Raw genomic sequence first — 26,346 nt, forward strand, 5'->3', positions numbered from 1 at the left:
AACCTCCGCCTCCTTCAACGCCTCTCTCCACTTCTGTTTTTCTAGAAGTGTGTCGGGCGACACCAAGGAGGACGGCGGTCGGGACTCCAAGCCCCGCTCGCTCCGCTTCACCTGGAGCATGAAGACCACGTCCTCCATGGAGCCCGCCGAGATGATGAGGGAGATTCGAAAGGTCCTGGACGCCAACAGCTGCGATTACGAGCAGCGCGAACGCTTCCTGCTCTTCTGCGTCCACGGCGACGCCCGCCAGGACAACCTGGTCCAGTGGGAGATGGAGGTGTGCAAGCTGCCCCGCCTCTCGCTCAACGGCGTGCGCTTCAAGAGGATATCGGGCACGTCCATCGCCTTTAAGAATATCGCCTGCAAAATTGCCAACGAGCTCAAACTGTGACGGCAGATGGAGTCCCAGTCGGTCTTCGGCGAGCTCTGATCGCAGTCTCATCTCATCACTGGATTAGTGTTGACTTAAAAGGACAACACTACACAATTCAGCACTGAAGGTCCTCACCTCGCAGAAATCAGGGTGGACTCGGCTGGTAACGTGCAATACTGGCCACGAATGTACTGTACAGGGTAGTGGATCAGAGAGACAACGCAAGGTTTAACCTCTGTGACGGAGAGATAGCAAAAACAGCTAACCCCCCACCCCCATCTTTTTTTTCTTCCGTCCGGCCCCTCAGTCTCTCTCATCAGCCCGCTGCTCCTCGTCATAGCACACATTCATGTAACACATGCAGTATGCAACTGAAGATGACCATCCTGCAATAATGTTTTCAATCTCTTTTTCTAAACGCCTACTACGAGATCTACTCTCCTCGCTGAATAACCATCAAAATTACTGAAAGCTAAAATAGCCGCTTTTCCACCTGTGTTAAGTCAGTATATAGAGCAGGCTGGAGCCCATACTAAAACCATGTAAAAAGAGAATTGTACTGTATGCATAACATCTGCAGGTACTGTATTGTATATTGATTTTTTGCGTTCTGTACAGAATTTTATTGTCAATACTGTCTTTTTTTTCATGGGATTTCAGTTTTTTCCTAATATAATTGATGTCTCTTAAAGCATTATCCTTTCGGTCTGTGACTTTTTGTTTTTTATTCGTTTTTTTTTGTTTTTTTTAAAGAGCCACCATATGAAAATAGTGTTTTTAATTTTATTTAAAGAGCACTAAATTATTTTGTGGAGTATTAAGGGATGTGCTCCCTTGCCTTTTATGTTCTGTTTTATTTGCCTATGGAAAAAAACACTAAGTTGCACCACATAGACTTGAGTAGTAACCTCAGTTAAAACTGAAAATGTGTTCACTTTATTTTCTCTCAGCAGTAGGTCGGCGATTCGGAGATCCTGCTGCAATTGCACAAGTTTTCCAGGGTGATGTGTATGAACATGAGAGTATGCACCTGTGTTTCTTTCATGTTAGTTTGGTAGTCCTCAATTACAAAAAAAAAAAAGCAGGGTTTTAAATTGGTTTACTTTAGAAAGCGGAGGACGGGACATCTTTTATCTAAAGGACTGAAGATGCATGAAAAGTCAAACAATCACCGTGAAAGAAGCAGTGTTGGTCTCGCGGAACCTTTCTAAAGAGCCCGATTTAGTCCTGCCACCAGTGTGATTGTGCAGGTACTTGTGTATCTCCTTGCTTGTGTTTTTCTTTCTTTTTATTTTTATTTTTTTTTAATTCAGCTGATTTTATTGTATTTATTCCATTACATTGTAATGTGCTGCTTTGTAGAATTGAGGCGTGCACTTTGTCGGAGAAAATAAAAAGGATTTTATTTGTTTGTAATTTATTTTTATTTTATTTCTCAGATCTGAATCCATAGTTACACGACTAACTTCAAGACGACAATTTCCCTCAAGCAGTGAAGTAGATGTGTTAGTGCGCGTTGTTTTGCTTTGACGACTGGTTCCACACTGAAGCAACGTCATGCTACACGGTGCCATCAGGGAGCTCAGATGAAATGTAACAGTTAATAATGTAAACCTTTATTGACTCTAAATAGCATGATATTAGTCAATAACATAATTCTAATCATGACACAATTGATGTATTTTGCATTAGTCAAAGGTAAAGCATTATGAACAATATCCTCAGTTTTTCATTTCAGGTCCTTTAAGTGTGTGAAAATAGTTCCTGTGTGTGCCCAAACGGTTTTCCATACTGCTTATGAAAAGTCATTTTCAATACTTTAAACATTATACAAACTATTGACGATAAAAATGTAAGGATTTACAGGTAGATTCTCACACATTTCTGTTATTTTCCAAATTATAAACATCATTTTAAATCATTCTCCTTAACAAATATGTATCTAACTGGCGTTGTGGTCCCTCTTAAACTTACAAAAGCTTCATTTACAAATCTTTTAGCGTACAAGTGGAAAGACAGAAAAATGTAAACATTTCATTTTGGCAGATTTGTTCAGTTAATAGGTTAAAAAGTACCATTTCAATATCACTTTCTGTAGATAAATATATGAGATTACAAATGTATAAACATTGCTGAGTCACATGAAAAGCTGAACACACACAAAAAAAAGAACCCACTGGCGAGATTTAATGGATTAATGAGCGTGGATGATGCATTCATCAGGATGGGACGACCTGTGTGAGGCCCTGGTCATGCATTAATGTCTTGACAACATATTGGGTCTAATCCTAACTTGAGGTGCATGCATTGAACTCAGCATGCATCTCAGCCAAATATGGTTGAGATGCATGCTTTTGTCTTGTATCATGCACTGATTTCAATGGAAGATTTAAAAAAAAGAAGAAGTGTAATGCCTGCCTTGCTCAAGTTAGGATCACCTGACTGTTGTTGTCTGGATCTGCTGCGACAGAAACCGCTCAAATAACCAAACAACCAGTCAAGAAAACAATCAGTTGCTCAGATCGATGACCAGGTGCTCATAAATCTGAGTTTTCCCTTTGAAACTGGAGGCCAGCAGGAACTGCCTGTTGTCTATGGAGACTGGAGAGAAGGCCCTCGGCGCCTGGATGTTCACCTCCTGGAAATGGACAAACTCGCCCTTCTTGGCATCCCAGCGGTACACCTGTGTGAACGAGTAATCGCTGCCCAGGATGGCGTACTGCCAGCTGCCCACGGAGAAGGGCTGGAACACCATGGAGCCGCGGGAGGGCACCGTCTGCAACTCTCTAAAGAGGGCCCCGTCCCAGCGCATCACTTTGGAGTCGCCGATGAAGCGCGTCAGACAGATGAAGAGGTCGGACTTGACCTGAAAGTGCTTCACGGCGTACACGTCCTCCATCTCTGGGATGTCGGTGCGTCTGTCGAACAGCTTGGTGCTCTTGTTCCACTGGTAGATCACCGGCCTCTGGGAGCTGCTGGACAGAATCAAGTGGGGTTTGGAGGAGATCTCCATGTACTCCACGTCGGTGTCACGGTACCACGGGTGGAGCGACTGGTGAGAATAGAAGCCGTTGCCGTTCCACTTGTAGATGGTTGTAGAGCCGGCCTTGGAGCTGTCCGCTATGACAAAGAAGGACTCTCCGTCGATGCGGAACGTCTCCACGTCGTTGGGTTTGCGGATCTTGAGGATGTCGATGCCTTGGAGCTTGATGAATTTGTTGGCAGAGACGTCACGCTTGTAGATGTGCGAGCCGCCAAACAGCTGAGCCACAATGACAAAGAGCTGGTTGTCGATGACTAGAGGTTTGCAGATCACTGTGGATGTGCCTGGAGGAGACAGACAAGACCAAGTTTGTCTTAGATGCATGTCTCCATCTAGTGGCTCCTTTTAGACTCACACAGCTCACTCAACCACACACATCACACGCGTCACAACCACATGACATCACATTTGAAATGACTCCTACTTACTGTCAATGTCGTCAAAGTTTCTGAAGACCATCTCCACGTGATCCCACTCTAGAAAGCTGCATTTCCCTATGAAGGGTTGGGCAAACACCACATACTGGTCATTCCCGAAGGAAAAAGCCTCCACGGATATGGACTCAAACTTCAGGGACTGGTAGGAAGCGAACTCTGTGAGAGAAACAAAAACAAGCTTCAAATAACACTGTGAAAAAAGTCAGGAGAAGCTGTGATCGTTGCAAGGATTTTTCTGTTCTCCACCTGTGGTGATGCAGTCGAAGGACTGCGACACCAGATCGTTGATCTTCTTGTCCAGCTGCGAGGCCGGGCCTTTGCAGTAAATCTGATCCACTGTGGCGTTGGTGCTGAATATCCACTCCACCAACCACTTCAGTTTACAGTCACAGGTGAACTGGTTCCCTCGCAAGTCTCTGAGGAGAAAAAAAACCAAACTTCCAACAGCAATGCTCTCAGCTTTTTGAATGGATTTGAAGTGTGTGACTGCTGTCTTTGCTCTCTGGCCCTCACAACTTCACTCTGTGGTCTCATTAACATCAAGAGGAGACTGCAAAGGAGAACCGGACATCTTCAGCAGGTGATAGATTGCAAACTATCTCTCTTCCTCACTGCCGCATGTAATTTTAATGGCGCTAAAAGCACCACCCACACATTTTTCAAGCCTTTGGCTGAAGAGGAGTAATGATACAGAGCTCTATATATAGACGAACTCATTGTCCACGATAGCATGCATTATACTTTTAGTTATATAACACTACAGTATGTGATTTATCTCTTTGTTTCCAGAAAATGCAGGATTGAAATTCACACTTACACTTTCGTCAAGGCCTCAAGACCCTTGAACAAATCTTTGGGCAGAGTCTCCAGATTATTGTAGGCCAGACTCCTGGAAAAGAGGAAAAACCATTCAGATATAAAACGCTTATTTGTTATTTGTATTAGTTCTTGTTTCATCGTCTATTCAATGGACCTCCCCCCACCCTTCCCTCTTCATACTGTTAAATGCAAATGTTCTACTGTTTGTATGTTCATTTGTAAGAAGAACTCTGGATGTACGCAGTGTTTTGTTGCAGAGGAATATAAAGATATCTGTTAAAGAGCTCGGGCACATTTTGCCACCCTGGAGACAGAAGGCAGGAACATTGCTTATTGTGAGTTTGAGGAAACATTAAGCTATTTTTAGAGCTGCCTCCTCAGCCGTTTTATGGCTCTCTCTGCTACAAAAAAAGGGAAAAAAGTACATCTCTCTGTTGGGGTTGACTGTTGTATTTTATTTTCTTCATTTTCTCAATGCTTTGTCTTAAATATCATGACATCGTCTTGTGTTTGTGCTCAACAGATATCTTGGTTTTAGTGTGGCTAAATCTTGGTGATGTTTTGCTATAATCAATAAAGAATTGAAGAGATTTGACTTACCTACCTCACTAAATCTATATCAAAATGTATATATAAAGGACCTTAGGCGTCTAAGCTTCATTTAAGGGGACCTATTATGCTTTCGTGCGTTTTCCCTTTCCTTTAGTGTGTTATATAGTGTTTTTGTGCATGCAAAAGGTCTGCAAAGTTACAAAGCTCAAAGTAGAGCTGTCGCGATTAAGGAATTTCCCCTATGGTGATAACGATTGGCTCAACAGCGGTATTATTGCCAATTTGTTTTTTCCAAATTATTTAATTTATCCTGATTTTAGTGCTGTATAAATAAGCTTTATTGTTAGGCTATTTTGGGGTATATTGTTGCTTTTTAAATAAAAAAGATAACCGTTTTAAAACTAATACTTTTGCAGAACACAGTAGGGCAATGAAGGGCAGCAGGGTTTTTTTCAGCAGACACTTTGCTTGCATCTGGTTGCTACGATACGGAATATCCGCAGAAACAAAATGTCCGCACAAGTTAGAGTTCTTGCTCTGAATATATGCGAAATATATGTCGCACCATTGCAAAGAATTTAAAAAGAAAAAGTGTGAACAAAGCGGTTGTGGCGATTGTTTGCCATCCCATGCAGTTGGCTTGTCAAAAGTGCAGAATTGCAATATTGCGGTTATTGCAACCCTATAGCCCCTTTCTTCCGTAACAAGGTGATGTCACCAAGTAACACATTGCATAATGGCTAGTTTGGCATGCCCTCAAACAAAACTAGTTAGAGTAGAGCTGGAGCAGAGTCCGAAGAGTTTGGTTCAGCTGACCAACCACAACAGTGTGCCAGCTGACCAATCAGAGCAGACTGGGTTTTTTTGGAGGGAGGAGGGGGAGGAGCTCAAACAGAGCGTTTCAGACAGAGGGTGAAAAGAGGTGCTGCAGCACAGTCGGGTATGAGAAAAATAAAGCATTTTTTGAACATTAAATCATGTAAACATGTTCTAGTAGAAACCCAAAAGACAAGTATGAACCTGAAAATGAGCACAATAGGTTCTCTTTAAGTTGGACAGTGAAGGTGACGGGATTGGCTTCACAATCATGTCAACAGCTGCACAGTGTCTCAGAGATGACTGTGTGGCAATAAATATTGTGTAATAAACTTTGTCAGCATTTCACTGGAACTGTTCTGGCCTGTTCTGGCACCTGCAGACAGATTGCAACACTCTACTGATACAAAACGAAACAGAAGAAAACTCCTTTACATTCACTCTGATACAAAGAGACCATCGGTGACAAGATTTTATATTAAAATCACACAGAAATTGCATCATTGTACTATTTTTTGAAGAACAATAGCTCTATTTCTTTTGCGCAGGAAGTAAGAAATATAGTATATACTTACAGATGCACTAGGGTTTTCAGTCCATGGAAAGCATGCGGTGAAATCGACTTGATTTGGTTGTTTTCGATGAACCTGAAAAAAGATGTTATAACAATAAATGCATGAGAAGGGAGACAATCTTCTCGTTTTAGAAACAGCTTATAAACTTGTGTGTCATCTATACTCACAGATACTCCAGATGAGGAAGACCAAGGAAAGCGTCCTCGTTTATGGATTCCAGGTTGTTGGCTGTGAAGAGGCTGAGCAGAGACATCCGTAATATTTCACTATTCCTGCTCACACATCGGATACCAAAACAAGCTTGTGTCCCACATTATAGCAGCTAAATGTGACAGAAAACCCCCATCCTTTCTTCTCAACAGTAACCCAAATACATCAGAGACAATAATCAATGCACTATCAGGATTCCTGCAGCCTTTCATGTTTGTGTTGAAGGACGTGATGACTCCCCATGAGACAAGAGTGAGGGGGGATTCCCTCTTCAAAAGGAGGGATTCCCCATCAATAAATCTCCTTCTGAAGCTAGGTCTGATTCACAATATGCACAAATACATGTTAAGGCAAAGACTTGGATGAATGCACAGCAGAGATTCTTACCCTAATATAAAAGAGGCATGTAGGGAAATCATTCAGAAAGATAATTTTCTCCAAAATGATGATTGTTTTATAGCTCCCCATTCCAACCAATAGGCAACAACAACAACATCCATTCTATTACAGCCAAATGTGAGTGAGTAGCATCAGTGGGGAGATGTGTGTTGGACATTAAACATGGCGTTGATCACCTCACTGGGGACTGACAGCATGCAACAAAGACTGAGGGACAAAAAGCTCCAGAGAGGTTTCTCACAGGAGATGCAGGGCAGGCGTGTGGATGAAGCTCTCTTTCGGGATTTCGGTGAATTCAGACTTGACGAATGATCTGTTGGAGGAGGAGGGGGAGGACACACAGACACACAGACACACTGGTTAGCTTTAAAGCTCAGTTATTCCAGTCTGTTTCTTGGATATTACAGCACAGAAACCAGCAGTATGTGTTTTTGTGAAGTCTCTGCAATGGAAAAGCACTGGTTATAAAGGAATTCTCTATGCAATGATAATAATACTAATAATAAATATGACTTACAGTGATATGACATTATTATTATTATCATTATTATTACAGCACAGAAACTAGCAGTGTGTGTTTTTTTGGTGAAATCTCTGCAATGGAAAGCACTGGTTAGGAATTCTTTATAATAATAATAATAATAAATAGGACTTACAGTGATATGACATCGGGGGGAAAGCTGCGAGGGATCAGTCCTGCGCTCTCGCACAACGCGTTATCTTTGGTACATGTACATGATGGGGGACATCGAGGCTGTCTGGCTCTCTTGCTGTCCACCACGAGACACAAAACAGACAACACTACGAGTGCGCACAGCCATGCAGGAGTTCTCTTGCGTGTGTTTTCCATCCTTGCGACCAAACGCTGCGGGCACGACCTGCGCGTCGAACAGCCACAGCCCTACACATGAACCAGGGTCTCCTCTTGTGGTTCCTCCTCCACTGCTGCTGCTGCCGCTTCTGCCGCTGCCGCTGCCTGGAGGCCAAGCGACGCGCGATCTCCGCCAAGTGACGCGCTGTTCGCTCCTGTTTTATCTGCCGCGCGTCCGTCCGTGCGTCGCCGCCGCCGCCGCCCCCTCTCGCTCCGGAGGTGATTAAACCTTACCACTGTACGCCCACCGCGCTGTAATTACACTATGCACCCCCTCAATATCCACTGTGACAAAAAAATATAATCAAATTCGTAGCTGTAGTTGTGGTTCAAGCTCGGGAAGAGAGCATCTGGCGCGGTGACAGACGCGGTGTGAGGAGGATCAGCAGGGCAGGTGGGGATCCCAGCGGGAGCAGACGGAGGAGCATCTCCATCTCCATCTGAAAAAACCACGCCTATGAGTTCAGCAAAACGACACACTCCTCTCACTCCTCTCCGTGGCCTGGAGGAGTCCGCCCAGTAGCTGTACGCAGCGGAATGGTGCACATTTTTGGTGAATCAGCGGGAGAAAGAAGATGAAGCCCCTGACACATGAGCCAGCGGATTGCTGCCTGTGGCGCAGACGCAGACGCAGACGGGCTCTCTGTATCATGGTGGGATATTATAGCTGTGGTATTGGCTCAGTATGTGCTCCACTAGACTGCCACATTAACACCATTAGATTTTGTTTATAGCTTATTTTGTATATTGTATATTGGTAGAATTTAATTTTTTTTATTCTTATTTTATTCTAACGTTTTTATCTATTCTTTTGTTATTATACTGTTTAACTTGCACCAACAAAACCAAAGCAAATTCCTAGTGTATACCTCTTACACCTGGCAATAAACACCATTCTGATTGTGTTGTTATTGTCATTATAACCTGGTGTTTTGCTCCAACATCATTTTGGTTTTTTTTGCACATTTATTTCCTGGATTCCATGTGGTTTCCATGGTGACTGGTGGATGCAGAATGATGCTGCCCAGTGATGGAGGGGTGATGGGAAGCCCTCCTGTCAGCCTAGCATCTGTTCAAATGGACCCCATCCCATCCCCCCCAACCCAGGCCCCTCACAGACAAAGGACAGGGTTTTTTGCTCACATTTTCTGCACCACATTCCTTTTTTTCCTGTTAAAAAATTTCCTTCACAGTTTTATTGCACTTTATGATCCATTTATTTGTTTATATTTTGATTTGAATGTTTTTATGATTGCTTTTAATGTTTGCTTTTACTGCCAAGAGCTGCTAAACTGTTTTTCGTTGTTTTCCATGACAATGACAATAAAGTCTCTATTCTATTCTATTCTATCCTATTCTATTGCACTGCTGTGGCAGTGACATGGCATGGGGGGGCCCTATAAGGTCTTCTTATTCACCATTTTAATTTCGCAATGCAGATCCCTCCAGAGTGTAAGGTAAGATTAATATGTTTATTCACAATGCCTGGCATCAGGGCTGCGTGCGTCAGACCCTTCTGGGAAGAGTTTGAAAAGGTCTCTGAATAAATACATGGTACTCTGGACCTCCAGTCTCTCTATATCGGATGTGATTTGATATCCAGCGTCTGTTTACTGTGATAATACAATTAATTTTGCCTGTAGAATTGAAAGCAGGGCGTTTACTGTAGAGGATGCAGGGTCATGCTCTGGAGGCTGTTTCATGGTATACGCTGCTTTATAGAGGGAAGGGTGGAAGAACGAAGCTGTCACCAGTGAGGGGAGATACTCTAAAGGAGACTTCTGAGAGGAAATGTTCAGAGGGGAATTGAGCTGGAGGGGACAGAAAGTGACAAATGTCTTTTTTTTTTCACAAGCAGCTTTTGCACTTCATGGAGAACAGTGGATATTATTGTTGTGCTGCAAGATGATGTCTGCTTCATAAATGCCGTCATTCATCGGCAGAATAGAACACACACTGTCCAGCAGTTATTTGACCACAGCGATGTCCGCAGCTATTGATACGCCTGAGCCTAGTATTTAACTGACTTTTGGGAGCTCTGTTGTTGGGTTTCTGCAACGAATAGGGGAGACCGGGGAGTGTTGTAACACTGTCTGTTTGACCAATCAGGTAAGAGCTGTGGTAAGGTCACCAATATCGTACACTCCCATTTGCTTTTTGAGCTCACAGGAGAAGCGGCAAGCAACATTATGGATTTTACGACCCAAAAAACGAATTGTCAGCTAAGAAAGTAAAACATTTTATCAAGAATATTTTTTGCCTACCTTTCATTGTTTTGTAGATACAATGGTTTGGCTTACATAACTTAAAGTAGCAGTTTTTCTAGTTTAATTTAATGCTTTGTATTCATGCTAACGTCAAACCAACATGCAAAAAGAGTTAATGATGCAATGGCTGCTAGGGGTGGGGATGGTAACAGTTCATTAAAGGCGACGTATTATGCTTTTCCTTATTTTCTGTGATACACATAATGTTACAATGTCGGATGTTCATATTAAATGTGGCCAAAGTGTCAAATAATGAGGTAAACGTATGTAAAACTGTTTCCTGTGAGCAAAACCATCAGGCTTCAGACTGGCTTCTAACCGTTTCCAACAGTCTTTTCTACTTTGGCTACAAGATTACGTCAGTTCATGCCGGATTTCTTTATATGGTCATCTGCTCCAGGCAAAGCAACCCAAAAGTATGTTTGCCACAACTGTGACAGTGATTGAACCCTTAGGCCTACGTGACACATGCACATTCAGGAATACAGTCCTTACCAACACACACAGCTATTGTTTTTGTGCTAAATTTCAAGTTATAGCATGTATAAGAAAAAAGTGTTTTTGTCACAAACAGTTTGATCTTTATTCTTCAATAGAGTTTTTGCATAAATTGGATAGCGTGGATCTTATTTCAACAAATGACCTCTCATTATCTATCCCCAGTAGTGGAGTAGGTTGTACCAACGGAACTCTTTGCATTTGACATAAACTCACATAATGTGTGATTGTGTAGTAGACGTCCAAGTGAGTTTTATTTGTAGTAGACAAAAATGGGTACCGTGTATCGAAGTTTGAGAGCTCTAGCATGAACAACCGCTGAGTTACTGATGCTGAACAAAAGGTGTTACTATCATCCCCGGTCTCCCCTAACCAATATATGAATAAATGCATGAGACTAGCATTCAAAATAAATGTATTTCCAAAGCAAACATTCACCCTTTCTTGTTGTAGGTGCAAAAACAGCCTGTCTGTCTTCCCTGATGGCCTGAGCTACCCACTAGAGGGAAATGTAGAGTACATACAGTCTATGGCTGTCAGAGGTGGATTGATTTATGAGCTCTTTAAAGGTCTGGATTTGGGATTTTCTAAAAAGGTTTGATCTTGCATCTCTTCTTATTTTCTCTTCATGATTATTAATCTTAAATGAGTTATTGTTATAATGATCAATAAGGGTTTAAATCGCTGTAAACTAGAATTAATGTACTTTACACAGCTATCATTATCTCCACTCATATTATGGTGCAAAGTAGAAGGGGCCACCCTCCTGTGAAAGCAGCTACATTAAGAAATGAACATAGTTTTGTTTTGCTGTTTGACCTTTGGACCCACATGCTGTCTTAAGGTGTCTTGTCAGTCCACAAAGCTGGCTTACCTCCCATGGCGTGACTGTCAGGCTTTTGTAACTGAGATGCTCTCTGGTACCTGTATGAACTATGAAGTTTGCACGCCACCTGTCAGTATCATATCAAGGGGATGATTACTTATGGCAGTGACACAAGAATCCTCTTAAATGTACATGATGATATAATAACTATCTGACACACAGTGATCTGCCCTCACTGCAGAGAAATATTTTAAGAAAAAGATTTCTTGAGAGCTGAAAGTAAGGGAAAGTGTAATCTCCATTTAAATAATAAAATAAGCAGAAGTTGGGTTACGGTGAAGGTACTGAAAATATTAAAAATGTATGAGTTAAAAATTATTATAACTTTACACATTTTGAAATTCTGAATTTCAGTTCTAAGAAGCAGAAGGGAGGCGGTGATGGCTTTCCCTGCATGGGATCTCCCAAGTATATTCTCACATGACACACCACAACATCTGCTAGCCATCCCAACTGAGGCCAAACAGTCAGAGGTCAAAGGTTAACACCCTTGACTATGCTTGCATACTTTAAAGAGCCATAAAATCCCATGTACACCTTTGTAAACTGCAGCCTACAAGGGGGTATATGATATATTTTCTTGTTCATGTACTCTAGTTACAGTACATGCACATTCCTCTTGCTCATAAGGATGCACATTGATGAATGAATATCAGCAGTCTGAAACAGAAACCAGTTCCAAATCAGTACCACAGGTCTCTTGTAAGCTTGTTAGCAGTTGATTAAAAGGTGATGTTTTGTCAGTCCTGCTCTCCTTAACCCCTCCTTAGCTGGCTCTCAGTAGTGGACATAGGGTACACAGAGGCATGTTGTCGAATCAACAAGGCCGTAAGTCAACATCTATTCAATAATCCTTGTGCCGCAGCTAAATTAATTAATGAAATTAAGCATAAAATGATTATTCTCCTTCCCGTAAAATTGCACAAAAGAGGCATGATTTGAAAATAAACTTTACTGACATTTCTCACATCTTACACATGATGCTATTGCACATATAATTATGTATTTAATGCTATACATTCATGATAGAGTCAAATTTCTTCACAAGGGTTGCATTTGCTGAGAATCAATGTTCTTATGTTAACAAACACTTGCATCAGAAAATACAATCTCACATTGCCATGTCACAAGCTCAGTTTTGAGAAAATCTTAACATTTCAGCTTTATCATAATTGATGTGCTGTTTCACACTCAAACAATGCCATTTCGCCTATGCATACACAGCGAATTTAACTCAGTATGCTGCACAGCGTTTCCACATGACACCTTCCTGTCCTGTAACGCCACATGCACTCGGCACACCCTGACTTATGAGCAGGACGTCAGTATTTTTACTTTATGTAAGCAGGGGACTTAAAAAGGAAAGCCCAGGGGCTCGAGGTGGATTATAACTAAATCCAATTCAGTCAAATCTTCTTACATCTCCCACCCATTTGCCAGGGACATATGTTTGAAATTTTGAAAGCGCTACTTGTAATAAAAAAAAAGCAACTAGTAATTTTGTTTAATAAGCTCTTTCTCTACAAAATAAGAGCATTTTATTGTGTAAATATTTAGATATAACAGTTCAAACTGCTTCATATTTGCAGCCTAATATGTCTATTCATATCATGTCCAAAGCAAAAGAAAGTGAGCTAAATATCCTTATGTTACATCCAGTATAATGATTTAAAGTTTGATTCTTTTAGCATACACAAGAATAATGAATGTTTTCATTGTATATCATACAAACTGTGTGTGTCAATTAAAGCAGCTTTCTGTATCAGAGGATATTTATATATATATAATATAATAAATAAATACATAAAATGCATTATATATACATACAAAAAACACATTAGAATTCCCTCATCTGTGAACACATGCCCATGCACATAAACACACTGTACAAATACACATCCAGAAAAAAAACATTCATAAATGCCTCCATGGTCCTGGAGGTCTAGCAGATAATGCATGTCTTTGACTTCCCAGCCTCTTGATCTGTAAAAGGAACAAATGAGAAAGGCGGTGAGGAGACAGGTGAAGAAACAGAATGAGCAGGAGGGATGTGGTAACAGTGGTGTCAGTGCTCACCTTGATTGCCTCCACCTTCCAGCTTCTTCTTCTCGTCTTCGATGGCCTTCATCTTGGCCTCGTGGACGTCTGCGAGAGCTCGCCACTCGCCCCTGTTGATAGTCAACCCACTGAACATGGGAGTGATCTCTGTATGGAAGCGTGAAAACTCCTGCAAACACGCAGCAAAGAGGGAGAAAAGGGAGTTGCACGAGAAAATTCATCGGAAATATATCTATAACAATTTTTATTTGTATCTCTGTACCTTGTACACAAAGGAGCAGACAAAGTCGATGAAACCACACTGCATCTTAGGCAGCTCTGCAGCATGATTTCTGTCCATCATTGGCTAAAGAAGAAGAAGAAGAAGAAGAAGAAGAAGAAGAGGGAGATGATGATTATTGTTATGACTTTATGGCAACATATACAATGCAGGCAACATAGTTTAAAGCTCTTACAATAGGCTGCTGGTCAAGGACTGTCCTTTCCAGGTCTCCCTGCTCCCAAAATTCTGCTGCCACCATTAGAGCGACCTGAGACCAGAAGAACCAGTAGGACAATGAGAACAAAATGGGTGAATGATATTTTGTAATCACTTTACTACTCTGAAGAAGGGAACACACCTTGCTCTGAACCTCCCATGGCTTTGTAATGGCTGACAGGTCACAAGCCGTCATCATCATCGCCCTGCGGAAAACCCCATCGAAGAAATTTTTTTTGAATCAACACAAGACACGACAGAAGTGTCTATTTCACATAGATAAACTCTGCATTTACATGATAATTTCCTTCCTGGTTGGATTGGTGGAGATGTAGTGGATTCGATCTTTCTCCTCTGGCATCGTCTCCACAGATTCCACAATTTTTTGGAACATCGTTCTCTTCCTGAAAGACGAGGAAGCTGTCAGATCTTGTCAGAAGTCCTTGAAAATTAGGCATTGAAAGTGTTACTGTATACTTCGATAGAACGAAACCCCTGACATTCCTTACTTGAAATACAAGGCGAGATCGGTAGCAATTATGCAAACTTCAAACAGATGCTGCACCGTCTCGAACTGACGCTTCTGAAGGTTTACGAAGATGTTCAGGTTCTGTGATCGACAGCAGGAGAAGAGGTTAGCCGGCAGCTGTGAGTCCCTGAATCTAGCTGGTTACAGTACAGCATGAAAGACAGATTTTTGTTGTGACATTTAAACATATAAGGACCCACCTCATCCTCCATCAGTGACTTGCTGTACTCAAGATGATGCCGCTCCATAATGGAGGAGGTGTGCAGCTTTGCCAGAGGGGATAAACTCCTGCAAGAGTCCACCAGAACCAGAAGTCAAACGATTAGATAGATATCATCTTTCTCACCGATGAATTTGTCATTGACGTCAACCTGAAAATGACCCACAAAAATCTTACTTTGTCTGGTAGAGATTGTTGGTTCCTCTGTGGTCGATATCGTGGCAGAATCCGGAAGCAACCATGGCAAAAGCCTCAAGATCGGAGTAATACTTCTTCAGTTTACCCGTCTGTTGAGGAGCAAAGAGAAGACAACCTTGTGTTATAACAAACAGTAGAGTAATTGATAAAAAAAAACATATTTGTGTCAGAAATCAGACTCACTAGCAGCAGGCTGAACATGGTTTGTCCCACATTGAAGCCGTGCCTCCAGTTGTGGTAGGTGATGTCACGGTATCCCTTGCGAACGGTGAACATCCATCGTGTCAGGATCTGCAAAAACAAAACAAAGCTGCAATGAATCTTTACATTTGTGTCGTCGGTTCAAATAGCAGTTCCCTTTAAAAACTTGGACTCAGATCACATACATGTCTTTTAAGGTTATAGAGCAACTCAGATCAGCACTCATAATGCATAAATGTTGATGTGTTGAGTGTTTCAGAAGTAGTGTGCTGCCCCGACAGGCAGACAGGGGGGAGTGCGTGAATACACAGTTTTTTTTCTGACTACTGTACCTCAGCTGGGACCTTGAACTTCTCCACCACCCCCAGCTCAAAGAAGCAGCGGATGCCACACTTGATGAGCTCCAACTCTGACAAGGGGAAGTCACTGAAGCGGAACTCATGTAGCTCCACCGTCTTGGCGTCAGGGATGTTGGCTCTCTGCGCGTTGGAAAACAGTATACTCAGTACGCCTTAACAACTGAGCTTACGAGGAGCATTAAACTCTACTACACATCACAGTGCTCACCAAAAGCTTGTACATCTCCTTCTGGTCACAGTCCTCTGGTGCAGAGCCAAACTTCTCTTGAGTGTTCTGTGGGGGAAAAGATAGTTTAAAGAGAGCTTGTTCTACTAATCTGTTCTCAGTCTGGTTGAAGTAACATCAGTCAAGTGGAGTAGCAGCTTACCAGAATGCTCTGCACGTCATTTAGCGTGGCCGTTGTCTGGTACATGAGCATTTCCTGGGTAATATCTTTCCTCCACTCTGTCCTGTTCAGTTTGTCATATGTGTCGCTATTCAGGGTGGACCAGCCGAGGAACTGGGTTAGAGCCTATAGTGACATGGACAAAACAAGCAATTTAACTTTGTAAGTCCAACTATTAAAAGCTATCTCTTATGTTGGGAGTGTATTATAACAGCATTAGAAAAATATAATGTTGGAGGGCTCAAACAGTAAAACAAGATGAGCTACTGAAGAGAGGTCGTTTTTTTTCCGTACTTCTGTAATTTGTTCATCATTCTCGTCAAATGGTTTGCCGTCTTTTCTGTTGTAGAAAGTGGCCACGCCAACAATTTCTTCCTTTTTGTTAACGATGGGGAGGGAGACGACGTTCTTAATCTTCCATCCAGTCTCATCCACCGCTTCTTTCTGTCAAATGCAGAACATCCAGATGATTCTAGTGATCAGTTGTGTTGTAAAAAACTGAGCAAATCTGATTGAATGCCAGTTGTCAGCGAAGGGTGTCTCACCTGAAATGCAAAGTAATCGTCTGCTGCAGCATTCATCATGTTGCAGATCTAGGAGAAAGTAAAAAAGTCATCACACATGTGTGTTTGGAGATCAGCAGATCAATGACACTAATTATTTAACTACTGCAGGGTTTGCATTAAAAAATGGAGCAAACGTTGAACTTACAAATCCATTCTCAGCCACATATGCTGGGAGTCCACTGACCAAAGCCCAGTGGTCTGCAGGAGGGCCGCTGTGGGTTCAGAGAGGATGAGTAACTGCACGTCTACCAGTTAACCCCTAAAAATATGCAAATAAAGCGGTATAACACTGTTGCTTGTGCATCATGATACTTACGGGATAACTTTAATCTCCTCTTTGTCTTCCAGCAAGTAGTCAATAATCTTGTAGAAGTTGATTTCCTGAATGTTTCAAACATAAAGAGTGTTTTTTTATAAAAATCTTCACATATTGGGGGATAAGAATAATGTGACCTAGCATTGGACTTACTCTGCCATCCGGTGTCTTGGGGCCTTTGTATGGCTCCTGCTCTCCTAGTTTGATTGGCCACTCATCGAAGAATTCCTGGTGCAGAAAAGGCCAAAATCATGTTGCTCTATACTGCAATATTAATTAATTTCAATTTTTTTTCAGACTTTCCTGTACATACCTTTTCTTTGGTCATGTCCAGGAGTCCTACAGAGTATCTCTCACACTTGATAAATGTCCTCACTGTGTACAAGGCTTTGTGAAACTGCCTCTCGATATCAGTCAACTCTTCAAAAACTTTGCTGGCTGACCACAGCAGCACCTATATGGCAAAGAAGATGTCAAATATTTTCCATCTTTTCCTTGCAAAAAACAGATCTGACAAGTGGATTTGTGTATTTTTCTACCTGGCTTCTCCTGGACTCTACATCCCACATGCAAGTTGTGTGGGCTTGGAGAGCGACCACGGTAGCAAAGTTCACATATTTAGTGAAGAGCTGTAATGAAAGAGCAAAGAATCACATTGACAGTATTCTTCAGTGACAACAGATTACACAGATCACTTTCTCCAACAGATCTTCACTTGGATGACCTCTGGAGTCAGGCCATGAAACAAGACAAGAAAGAAAATGTCTGAGCTTCCCTTCCCTAAATGGATTATAAGTTGAGCTGTCATAATGGTGACCCTCTAAAGTTCCAGGTCAGAGACAGGAAGGCTGGTGGGCTAAAATTGGCCAATTGATGCGACCCTACTGGATTTGTCTGCCTACTACTTTCAGTTTCTCAGCCCAACTAAGTACAGTCAGTACAATTACCCTCTTATTAAACATCCTGTCCACTTACGTCCTGATCGCTCTTCGAAAATTCATCAGCGCCTTGTTTGTTGATTGCCATGATGACACCGATGGGTTCCTTTTCACACATAATAGGAGCGGTCATCATGCATTTGGTGGTGTATTTGGTCTGTTTGTCCACAAAGTCACTGAAATGAGAGTTCTGGAAATAAGAGGAGGACAGTTAAAGGTTGTGTGTACACAAGATGAATGTAAAAGAACATGCCCATTATAGATCAACACTCATGCATGCTATTATACTACTAAATCAGCATGGACATGTGAGACACACTGAAACAGAAGTGATCCTTAAAGCTGATTGTAATTAATGTTATTTGTTCTCCATACAGTACAGATCCAGTGTAGTACATCATCCATACATTTTGCACTCTCTGGGTTGAACTGCACTCTCTCCAGAGATAACATACATTTCATCATTTCACAGACCTTAGCTCACCTTCTTAACATCAGCAACGTTCTGAGGCTTCTTGGAGTGTGCCGTAAATCCCACAATTCCCATGTCGGTGGGAAAAACAATCTCCACATTGGGGTTCACTAAATTTCTGTCAAATGGAGAATTGTGTGACACATCGAAGAGAACCGTGGACAGCTCGGGAGTTCCGTTACGAGCCCTGCAGCCAAAGTAGCTGCAGCGGTCGGCCTGGATCAGCAGAGCAATCCTCTGGAGAACTTTATGCAGGGCCTTTTCCATCGGGTTGTTTCCCTGCATCTCCTTTAGGAGCTCGAATATGAACTCGGCCTCCACGATGGTGGTGACATCCTTGTAAGAGGTTGGCTCTTTGACCTGGACCTGGTTGTTGAAGGCAGCAGCGATCACATCTGCCTTGACTTTCTTTTCAAAGTACTCCTTGGCAAACTGTGGGTTGTTGTCGAGGAACTTCTCTACAGTGTCTTTGTCTCCCATGTTGTCCAAGTTTGGATGAGGGATCCCTTCTGTAGCTGCACAAAGAAGCTCCTCTCAGATGGGTACAGCAGAGCAGTAAAGGTGGCCTCCAGGAGATGTGGCAGTGCAGACCCTACTGAGACATGTCCGAAACTCCTCTGTGGACACAGCTCCCACCTTCTCCTCAGTAACAGAAGGTATGTGGCTTACAGGTCAAGGGGGATCCGAGGGGGAACTAATGACTGTGACGCATAAGTCATAAAGCCCCTGAGCTTTCTTAACTTGTAAATCCAGCCACTGGTCATTTTAGTGTGGCCAATCCCATCACAAGTGATGTTAGCTGAGTTATGGCACCTGTAGTATGACCTGCACTGTAGAAGAGGGCAGGGAGTCAAGACTGCAATTGTTCCTGAGGGTTCGCTGAATCTGAATCTGATAACATACTGAGGTCACTGGCTCATCTCAATGTGTTGTGTTTTGGCAAAATAACATAAAAAATATGGTTGATTTTATTTCAAAAACTGGCAAATATTGTGGTGGAAAGACGCACTTTATGATTTCAGGAGGATATGGATAATACCATAATAATAATACCAGGCAAAGAGGGTCAGAGGAGCCATTGATCACTTGATAAAAGCTGTTTAAGTGGCTTATGGTGTCTGAGAAGCTTTGTATGAAAATGATTTCAGGACAGAGTCCACAATCGATTCAGACCCTATACATAGAGCAAGAGGAGCACTTGGAAAAAACGGTTTAGCATCAGTTCTGTTTGTTTTTACATGATGCTGCCACAAAAAGATAACTAGGAAGCAGCCACAGAGGTAATGTGATATAGCTGCACTGATCCATTCAGAACAAGTACTGACAGCTAATATCAGAATCCATCTACAGGCACAATGAGTGTTTATCTCATGAGCCGGGCTTTCCTGGGCCACCTCTGTGAGACAGCAGCTACATTTAACCATTGACAGGATTAAGTGGGATTTTAATCTGCTGATTTGAGTTTAATTACTCTTGTTGGCAGACAAACCGCCATTTATAATCTGGTTACGAGACACATACTTCCACACCAGATGGCGAAAAGGCAATGACTAAAAAAATAGTCTTTTAAATAATGTGCTCCAAATTGTTTTTCACAATAACACTTTGAACTAATTGACTACAAGCAGCCGAAATGGGTTTCCCTCAGGAGGGTGGCTGGCGTCTCCCTTAGAGATAGGGTGAGAAGCTCAGTCATCCGTGAGGGACTCGGAGTAGAGCCGCTACTCCTTTGCGTTGAAAGGAGTCAGCTGAGGTGGTTCGGGCATATAGTAAGGATGCCCCCCCAAAACACTGTTCAATATTGCAACTTTTATGGTACAGATAATTGAATATTATTTCAGTTTATGATAATCTGTGCTGTGTTAGAGTGCACACCACATTTATTATTTGGCATTTCGAGGTAAGATACATTTCGTAGACTGAAAAGAAATGACTGGAAATCATAAAATGGCAAATGATTTATTATAAAATGAATTATCTTTACAGTGTTTGCTCTTTCAGATGTGTTTCAGTCTTATATTCGTATGAAAAAATAACAAAACGCACTTATGAGCAAGCACTGTATCCTACATGAGAGGTATATCAAATGTCACCAGAGGTGTGGACAAGGCACTTTATGTAAGTTTGAATCCTCTATTTGACGAAACAGTCATGATCATCATCATGGATGTATACCTTGCGTTCGACTACTGCCACAAGGTCCTTTTTTCAGTGGTGCTACAACAGAGCCACAGCAGAACCTGCGCCAGCCGCTCTTGAACTGGCAGACCGAGTAGAGGATGGGATTGAGGGCCGAGTTGGCCATTGTGAACGTCATCACCCAGAAGAACATGGTAGAGGAGACATCTAGGTGACCCAGGAAGTTCCTGGCCAGGATGAGGAAGGTGATGATGAAAATGGGGCTCCACATGATTAAGAAAGAGAGCACGATGACCAGTAGGGTTCGGAAGAGCTTCATATCCTGGCGGGAGACGTGATACTCAAGAGGGTCTCCAGCTGGGGACTGGCTATCTCTGAATTGGAGCCTTAGCCTAGATCTTTTAGCAATCTGTAACACAAACAAAATAATATTACATAATACTGTCATTCTGTACTTTGTAACATTATATAATGTGAACACAGGAAATACAATGAAACCATCTATGATTGATCTACGTATGGATTTAAACATAGAACATGATGTCCTTTATGTTTATCTCCAATCTCAAACCTCCATAAAGTCTTCCCAGAGCCAAAAATCAATTTGTGGCTTCTCAGAGTCATTTTCTATTGTCTCTATCACCTTAATGTCCACATTAGGAGAACTGGTTGCCCAATGTAATATTGACAGTTGATAGCAAAGCTCTGAACCCATAAACCCACAGGCACCATTTTCAGCTTCAGTAATTAATAAAGCACATGCATCTCTGTCCCCACAATGACAGAGAAATGACTAATATTCACAGACGGCACAGAGTCAATATATCTGCAAATGAATGGGTTGGGTTGGCATAAATTGTTGAATGGATAATACAGGTTGGTTTATTTGAATTTTATAATTCAAGAGAAAATGCTCATTAAATGAACCGTCATTATAAATACACAAATATAAATTTTGTACAAAATCAAACCGGCTGAAAAAGATGAGAGATTAGCCTACTCCTGACGTTTGCTATTTCCCACAATATTTTAGGAAATTATTTAGCCTTTTTAGAAATAAAACTATGTATTTGAGACCCATTTTTAAAGATTTGGGTCTTCAGTAGGAATGAACGGGCTTCAGGCTGAGTGCCACAAGGTGGTTAAGTCAAGAAGTATAGATAGACTTGGATTTGTAAATGTAGCCAAGGTACTTTTATTTACTATAAATACTTTATTTATTTATCTATCTGAAATCTTTATTATTTTAAATTGTGGTGAACTTCGCCAAAATCCATTCCCACCTGTTAATAGTATAAAAGTAGTAAATAATTCCCTCAACTTTTGATATTTATGATACATGCTGAGGTACAATGTGCCAATGACCCTGTCGGTGTAGCCTCTATTGTATAAACTAATCATTTATTTTGATTTTAGATTACTTTTTCAGCTAATTAGCCTTGAACTAGCTGCGCCAGGCTTGTGACCGCTAGCATTAGCAGATTAGTACGCGGTGTATTTCGGTGGTTTGCTAGCTATACTTGGCTATATTAACTCTCCTGGTTATGCTGGCTTCTTTTGTCTGACTGTGTGCCTTGGGTATTGATAATGTATTGCATGTAGCTAATGCAATGTTTTATATCCTGTATTTCATGTAAGTTTGTGTTTCTTTGGTAGTATGTGGAGAGGAGCCAGTCTAAAGTGTTTTTTTCCTACTCCAAAAGGTAGTATGCCTATTACCCTGTTTATCCTACATTGTTGCTCTATTTTATGAAGTGTTACCTGAAAGTGAGCCTGTGTGCATTGAATAGTCTAAGGCAGGGGTCAGCAACCTTAGCCTCTCTCCAGTGGCTCCCTGTGGATTTATAAAAATGGAAATGAATAACTGTTTTTTGTTTACATTTTAGTTTTTATTTATCATTGTTGTATGTAGGTCTATGGTACGACGAAGTATCAGGGCCACATAGAGGAAAAAAAAATATTCTGAGATTTTCGAGAATAAAGTCATATTACAAGAATAATGTCATAAGTTTACGAGAAAAAAGTCGTAGTACTATGAGAATAAAGTCATAATATTATAAAGTAGTAATTTTACGTGCTATTTTCTTTGTTTCTTGTAAAGTTATGACTTTATTCCCGTAGTATTATGCCTTTTTTTCTCGTAAAGTTATGACTTTTTTCTCGTAATATGACTTTTTTTCTCGTAAAGTTATGACTTTAGTCTCGTAATATTACTACTTTATTCTGGAAATCTCAGATTTTTTCCCCCTCAATATCACCCTAATACTCCGTTGTACATTTGCACTTTGGCCCTCACTGCATTAGACTTACTTACTATATACTTAGACAATAAGCTGTGTTACCTTCATCACAATGCTCAAATGTTTTGCGGCTCCAGACAGATTCTTTTGCTTTTGTTTTTGCCTAAAATGGCTCTTTTGATAGTAAAGCTTGCTGACCCCTGGTCTAAGGATAGTTACTATATGCTGATGCTGTACCTCTATATTGCTTTACTGTAATTACATGCTACTTCCTATGGGATATATGTTCACACTGTAGTTGAAGATAGATTTTGGAGAGTAGCCATAGTAAAGTGTGACACCCGGTGTGTTTTACTACTCCAACAGAATAAAACCCCACAGATCTTTAAAGTTGGTGTGTGCTTCACTCAATCACAACACAACACAGAGCTGAGCAGAACTGAGTCTGCTACATCAAAGCTGCAGTTGGCAACTTTGAGCAAATATTATAAAAAGTATTTTTTTATAAAACGGCCACTATATGACAGTAGTGCATGAGACAGATAATCTGTGAAAAAGAAAATCACATTTCCTCTGTGTCCTCCTGTGCTCCTAATGGCATTTTGCAAGTTTTCACCGCATCCATCTGTCTCATGCACTACTGTCAGGATATAGTGACAGTTTTATAAAGATAACTTTTTTGTTATATTTGCTCAAAATTACCAACTGCAGCTTTAAGAGTAAGAAAAATGCCATCCTTCAGGCCTTTAAACACCAGCAGCGTTTTTTTTTCGTGTGATTAATTTCCGCGTCAATATATTTTTTAGAACTGTTGTTTTTGTCATGAGTACTTTTACAAAGAACGAGAATATTACACAGGGAAAAAGCAATGTCATTTTTTTTCAGAATGAGGTAGATTTTGTGAGCTTTTGCCCCGTGAAAAGCCACAGGACGGCAAACTTTATTACTCCTTTCAACCTTGACAAAGGCAGCCCAGACCAGTTTCACTCTTTCCGCTCTTACCTTTCGCAGTAAAAGCCCTAGACATATAATATTTACAGAGTATTTCGCAATTTTCATGTCATTTATTCGTCATGTCCCCGGTGTGAAAAGACCTTTATTCTTTAAAAGTGTGGTTGGGAACCCCTGATCCTAAAACACTCAACCGTCTTTTAAACGGTCCCTTCCTTCACTTCCTGACATCTTTCTTTGTCAGTCAAAGAACACACTAAACCCACCTGTAATATTTTGCTGTAACTGGCGATAATTATGAATCCTGGGAGAAGGAAGCACAGGGCAGTGAAAGATACGTCCCACACAATCTCTGCAGTTTTGTCAGGCCACTTGAGAGTACAAATGTGTAGACGTTCCTGTGGAAACGACACAAAAATAAACAGAAAAAAATACATTAATGGCTCGGACACTGAGCTTTCCTTTCATCCATCAATCCATCCATACCTGCTCAGGGAAATCCACTTCCATCACAGTGAAGAAAACACTGAGAGGTATGGAGGCGAGTGCAGAAAAGGCCCAGATGAAGAAGAGGGCGGCAGTCACCATCCTGGGATTTAAAGTGGGCACAGCCTGCAGCCGAAGGATGGCCTGGACCCTCTCCACACTGATGGAGGCCAGCGTAGTGATGGTGACACACCCGCTCACGCAGATGACATACAGCACAATGTGGCAGGCCGTATACCCCAGCGTCCAGGTCACAGTCCACCGCACTGCCACAATCAGCGGGATCATGCTGACAAACAGCAGGTCGGCCACAAACAAATTGAGGGTCAGCACGGTCTTGTTGGCTAGCAGCCTGCGTTCCCAGGTTACCAGGGCTGCAGCTCCCACGTTTGCTGCCACGGAGACCAGGAAGACAGCGGTGATTGCCAGGGTCTCGACAATGGTGGTGGCAACATGATCTGAGTTGTGCGCCTCAGAGAAGAAGGAAAAATAACTGAAGTTATGTAAGTGGAGAAAGTGAGTGTGAGGGTTAATATCCATTTAAGCTGAAAAGGGGATCTAGATCCTGGATGCTTACTGATTTCCCACCTGGAGACTGCCAGAGAATGAATGAATGAGGAAAAGGAGCTGATAAAGTGATACCAGAGAAGGGGAGGGGTGGAGGAGGAGGGTGGATAGCCTCTATGATGCTGTTTGCTCTACCTGCTACCAGACAGGGAGTCAAACATTGCAAGATGTTCTTTGTGCCGTGTAGTCAAACATAATTTTATTATGTGCTACTTCAATGTAACATTTGCTTTGCAAACTCTTTTTTTTGTACCCAATCGTTTGCACTGTCAACAATATCAAACACAGCTAGACTTGCACATTGCGGATCGCCTCTTTGACAACACACTACAGTTTGTGGTTGACTGGGATTGACACGACTTCCCAGAGTGTTAATCCAATTTCTATTCTTCAATCAATGGAGCTGCAGAACAGTAATACTGTGTAAATACCTGTTGAGATCTTATTATTTAGACACCCCCTTGATTTATCGCTGTGAATTAGATTATCAGGTTTACGTCTAGAGTAGTTTGATCAGTGGCTCTCCTGAAAACAGGCTTTTCATCTTGTTCAACCTCTACAGCGATAGGTTTAAAAATGTTTAGGAAGAGAAGAGAGTTACCTAAGAAATATATATTTTACAAACTAGCTCACACACATCTTCCTCCTTTCTCTGAGTATTTTTGTCATGTCTGGTGTTGATAATCTTCAAGGCTGCAAGGGAAACACCCTCTTGGCTATATATCTGCCTCAGACAGGCTAAGCTCATATTCTAACTTTCAGCATGAAACATTCCTGAAAGGCGCAGCAAGTTAGGAGGTGTCTGAACCGTATGAGCATCTTTTAACCCTTGGTGTCACATTCCCTTTCAAAGCCCGCAGCCGCTGCACCGACCTCTCGACTCCCCATATTGTTGGCTGGCAATACTAATCCCCGTCCTTAAATAGCACAGGAAAGGGATTAACCAACACAAGCTGTTTTGAGCTATTCATCTGGTTTGAAAAGTGTGAGACGTGGGAGGGGTCAGAGACCTACAGCAGCAAGATTTCATGACTATTCGTTATTATTTTTAAATACCTACAAACCAGACAATGAATCTACAACCAGGTTCACCATCACAGATTAGCCTGTTAGCATGCTAACATTTGCTGATCAGCACTCAACACTAGTGCAGAGTAGCATTGAGCACAATGAAATTTTGACCTGGTGGTGGCGTTAGATAGAAAATGTCAGGGAACCACCATAACAAGTAGAATTTATCCTTGAGCGAACCTGAATATCTGTAGCAAATTTCAAGGAAATCCATCCAATAGTTGTCAAAATCAGAAATGTGAGCCTCATGGTGGCGTTAGAGGAAAAGACAGGAAATCACCAAAGTCAGAGAGATTCATCCTCTGGGGATCATGAATGTTTGTACAAAATGTATGTCAATACATCTAGTAGATGTTGAGATATTTCCCACTTTGACGTGCTGGTGCTGCTAGAGGAAAAGTTTGAGTATCACCAAAGTCGTAAGA

The 26,346-nt window shown here is 41.6% G+C and overlaps 4 protein-coding genes across 6 annotated transcripts in view; 1 reads left to right on the top strand and 3 right to left on the bottom strand.

Moving 5' to 3' along the window:
- LOC141773827 (serine/threonine-protein kinase MARK1-like) overlaps positions 1-1,789 on the top strand; it is a 36,293-nt gene extending 34,504 nt beyond the window's left edge. For both annotated transcript variants that reach the window (XM_074645912.1, XM_074645913.1), the window contains exon 18: positions 46-1,789. In XM_074645912.1, the coding sequence (XP_074502013.1) occupies positions 46-391 (346 nt within the window). In that variant the 3' untranslated portion in view covers positions 392-1,789. The remainder of the gene's footprint in view (positions 1-45) is intronic.
- LOC141773828 (leucine-rich glioma-inactivated protein 1-like) lies at positions 1,774-8,725 on the bottom strand. Of its 2 annotated transcripts, XR_012595190.1 has the most exons (9): positions 7,881-8,725; positions 7,466-7,537; positions 6,783-6,854; positions 6,616-6,687; positions 4,671-4,742; positions 4,100-4,269; positions 3,845-4,009; positions 2,746-3,700; positions 1,774-2,697 (listed from the first exon to the last, which is right to left on the bottom strand). XR_012595190.1 is itself a non-coding variant. In XM_074645914.1 (8 exons), the coding sequence occupies exons 1-8, from the start codon at positions 8,072-8,074 to the stop codon at positions 2,883-2,885; spliced, it is 1,635 nt and encodes a 544-aa protein (XP_074502015.1). In that variant the 5' UTR covers positions 8,075-8,725; the 3' UTR covers positions 1,774-2,882. The 2 variants fall into 2 exon arrangements, 1 of the variants encoding a protein (XP_074502015.1); XM_074645914.1 differs by having other exon boundaries at positions 1,774-3,700.
- Positions 8,726-12,717: 3,992 nt separating this feature from the next.
- On the bottom strand, positions 12,718-19,699 carry LOC141773832 (cone cGMP-specific 3',5'-cyclic phosphodiesterase subunit alpha'-like). Its single transcript, XM_074645922.1, has 22 exons — positions 18,480-19,699; positions 18,033-18,185; positions 17,597-17,686; positions 17,371-17,511; positions 17,211-17,285; positions 17,058-17,122; positions 16,887-16,953; positions 16,721-16,768; positions 16,470-16,619; positions 16,158-16,301; positions 15,998-16,063; positions 15,763-15,909; positions 15,413-15,520; positions 15,209-15,318; positions 15,012-15,099; positions 14,792-14,892; positions 14,579-14,686; positions 14,425-14,488; positions 14,260-14,334; positions 14,067-14,150; positions 13,823-13,973; positions 12,718-13,729 (listed from the first exon to the last, which is right to left on the bottom strand). Exons 1-22 carry the CDS (start codon positions 18,945-18,947, stop codon positions 13,689-13,691), a joined length of 2,544 nt encoding a protein of 847 aa, XP_074502023.1. The 5' UTR covers positions 18,948-19,699; the 3' UTR covers positions 12,718-13,688.
- Positions 19,700-20,404: 705 nt separating this feature from the next.
- Positions 20,405-26,339, bottom strand: LOC141773831 (free fatty acid receptor 4-like). The gene is made up of 3 exons (XM_074645921.1): positions 24,284-26,339; positions 24,064-24,195; positions 20,405-21,015 (listed from the first exon to the last, which is right to left on the bottom strand). The coding sequence occupies exons 1-3, from the start codon at positions 24,821-24,823 to the stop codon at positions 20,629-20,631; spliced, it is 1,059 nt and encodes a 352-aa protein (XP_074502022.1). The 5' UTR covers positions 24,824-26,339; the 3' UTR covers positions 20,405-20,628.
- Positions 26,340-26,346: the final 7 nt, after the last annotated feature.

Source organism: Sebastes fasciatus, chromosome 9 (genome assembly GCF_043250625.1).
Source record: "Sebastes fasciatus isolate fSebFas1 chromosome 9, fSebFas1.pri, whole genome shotgun sequence".
In the NCBI taxonomy this organism is placed as follows: Eukaryota; Metazoa; Chordata; class Actinopteri; order Perciformes; family Sebastidae; genus Sebastes; species Sebastes fasciatus.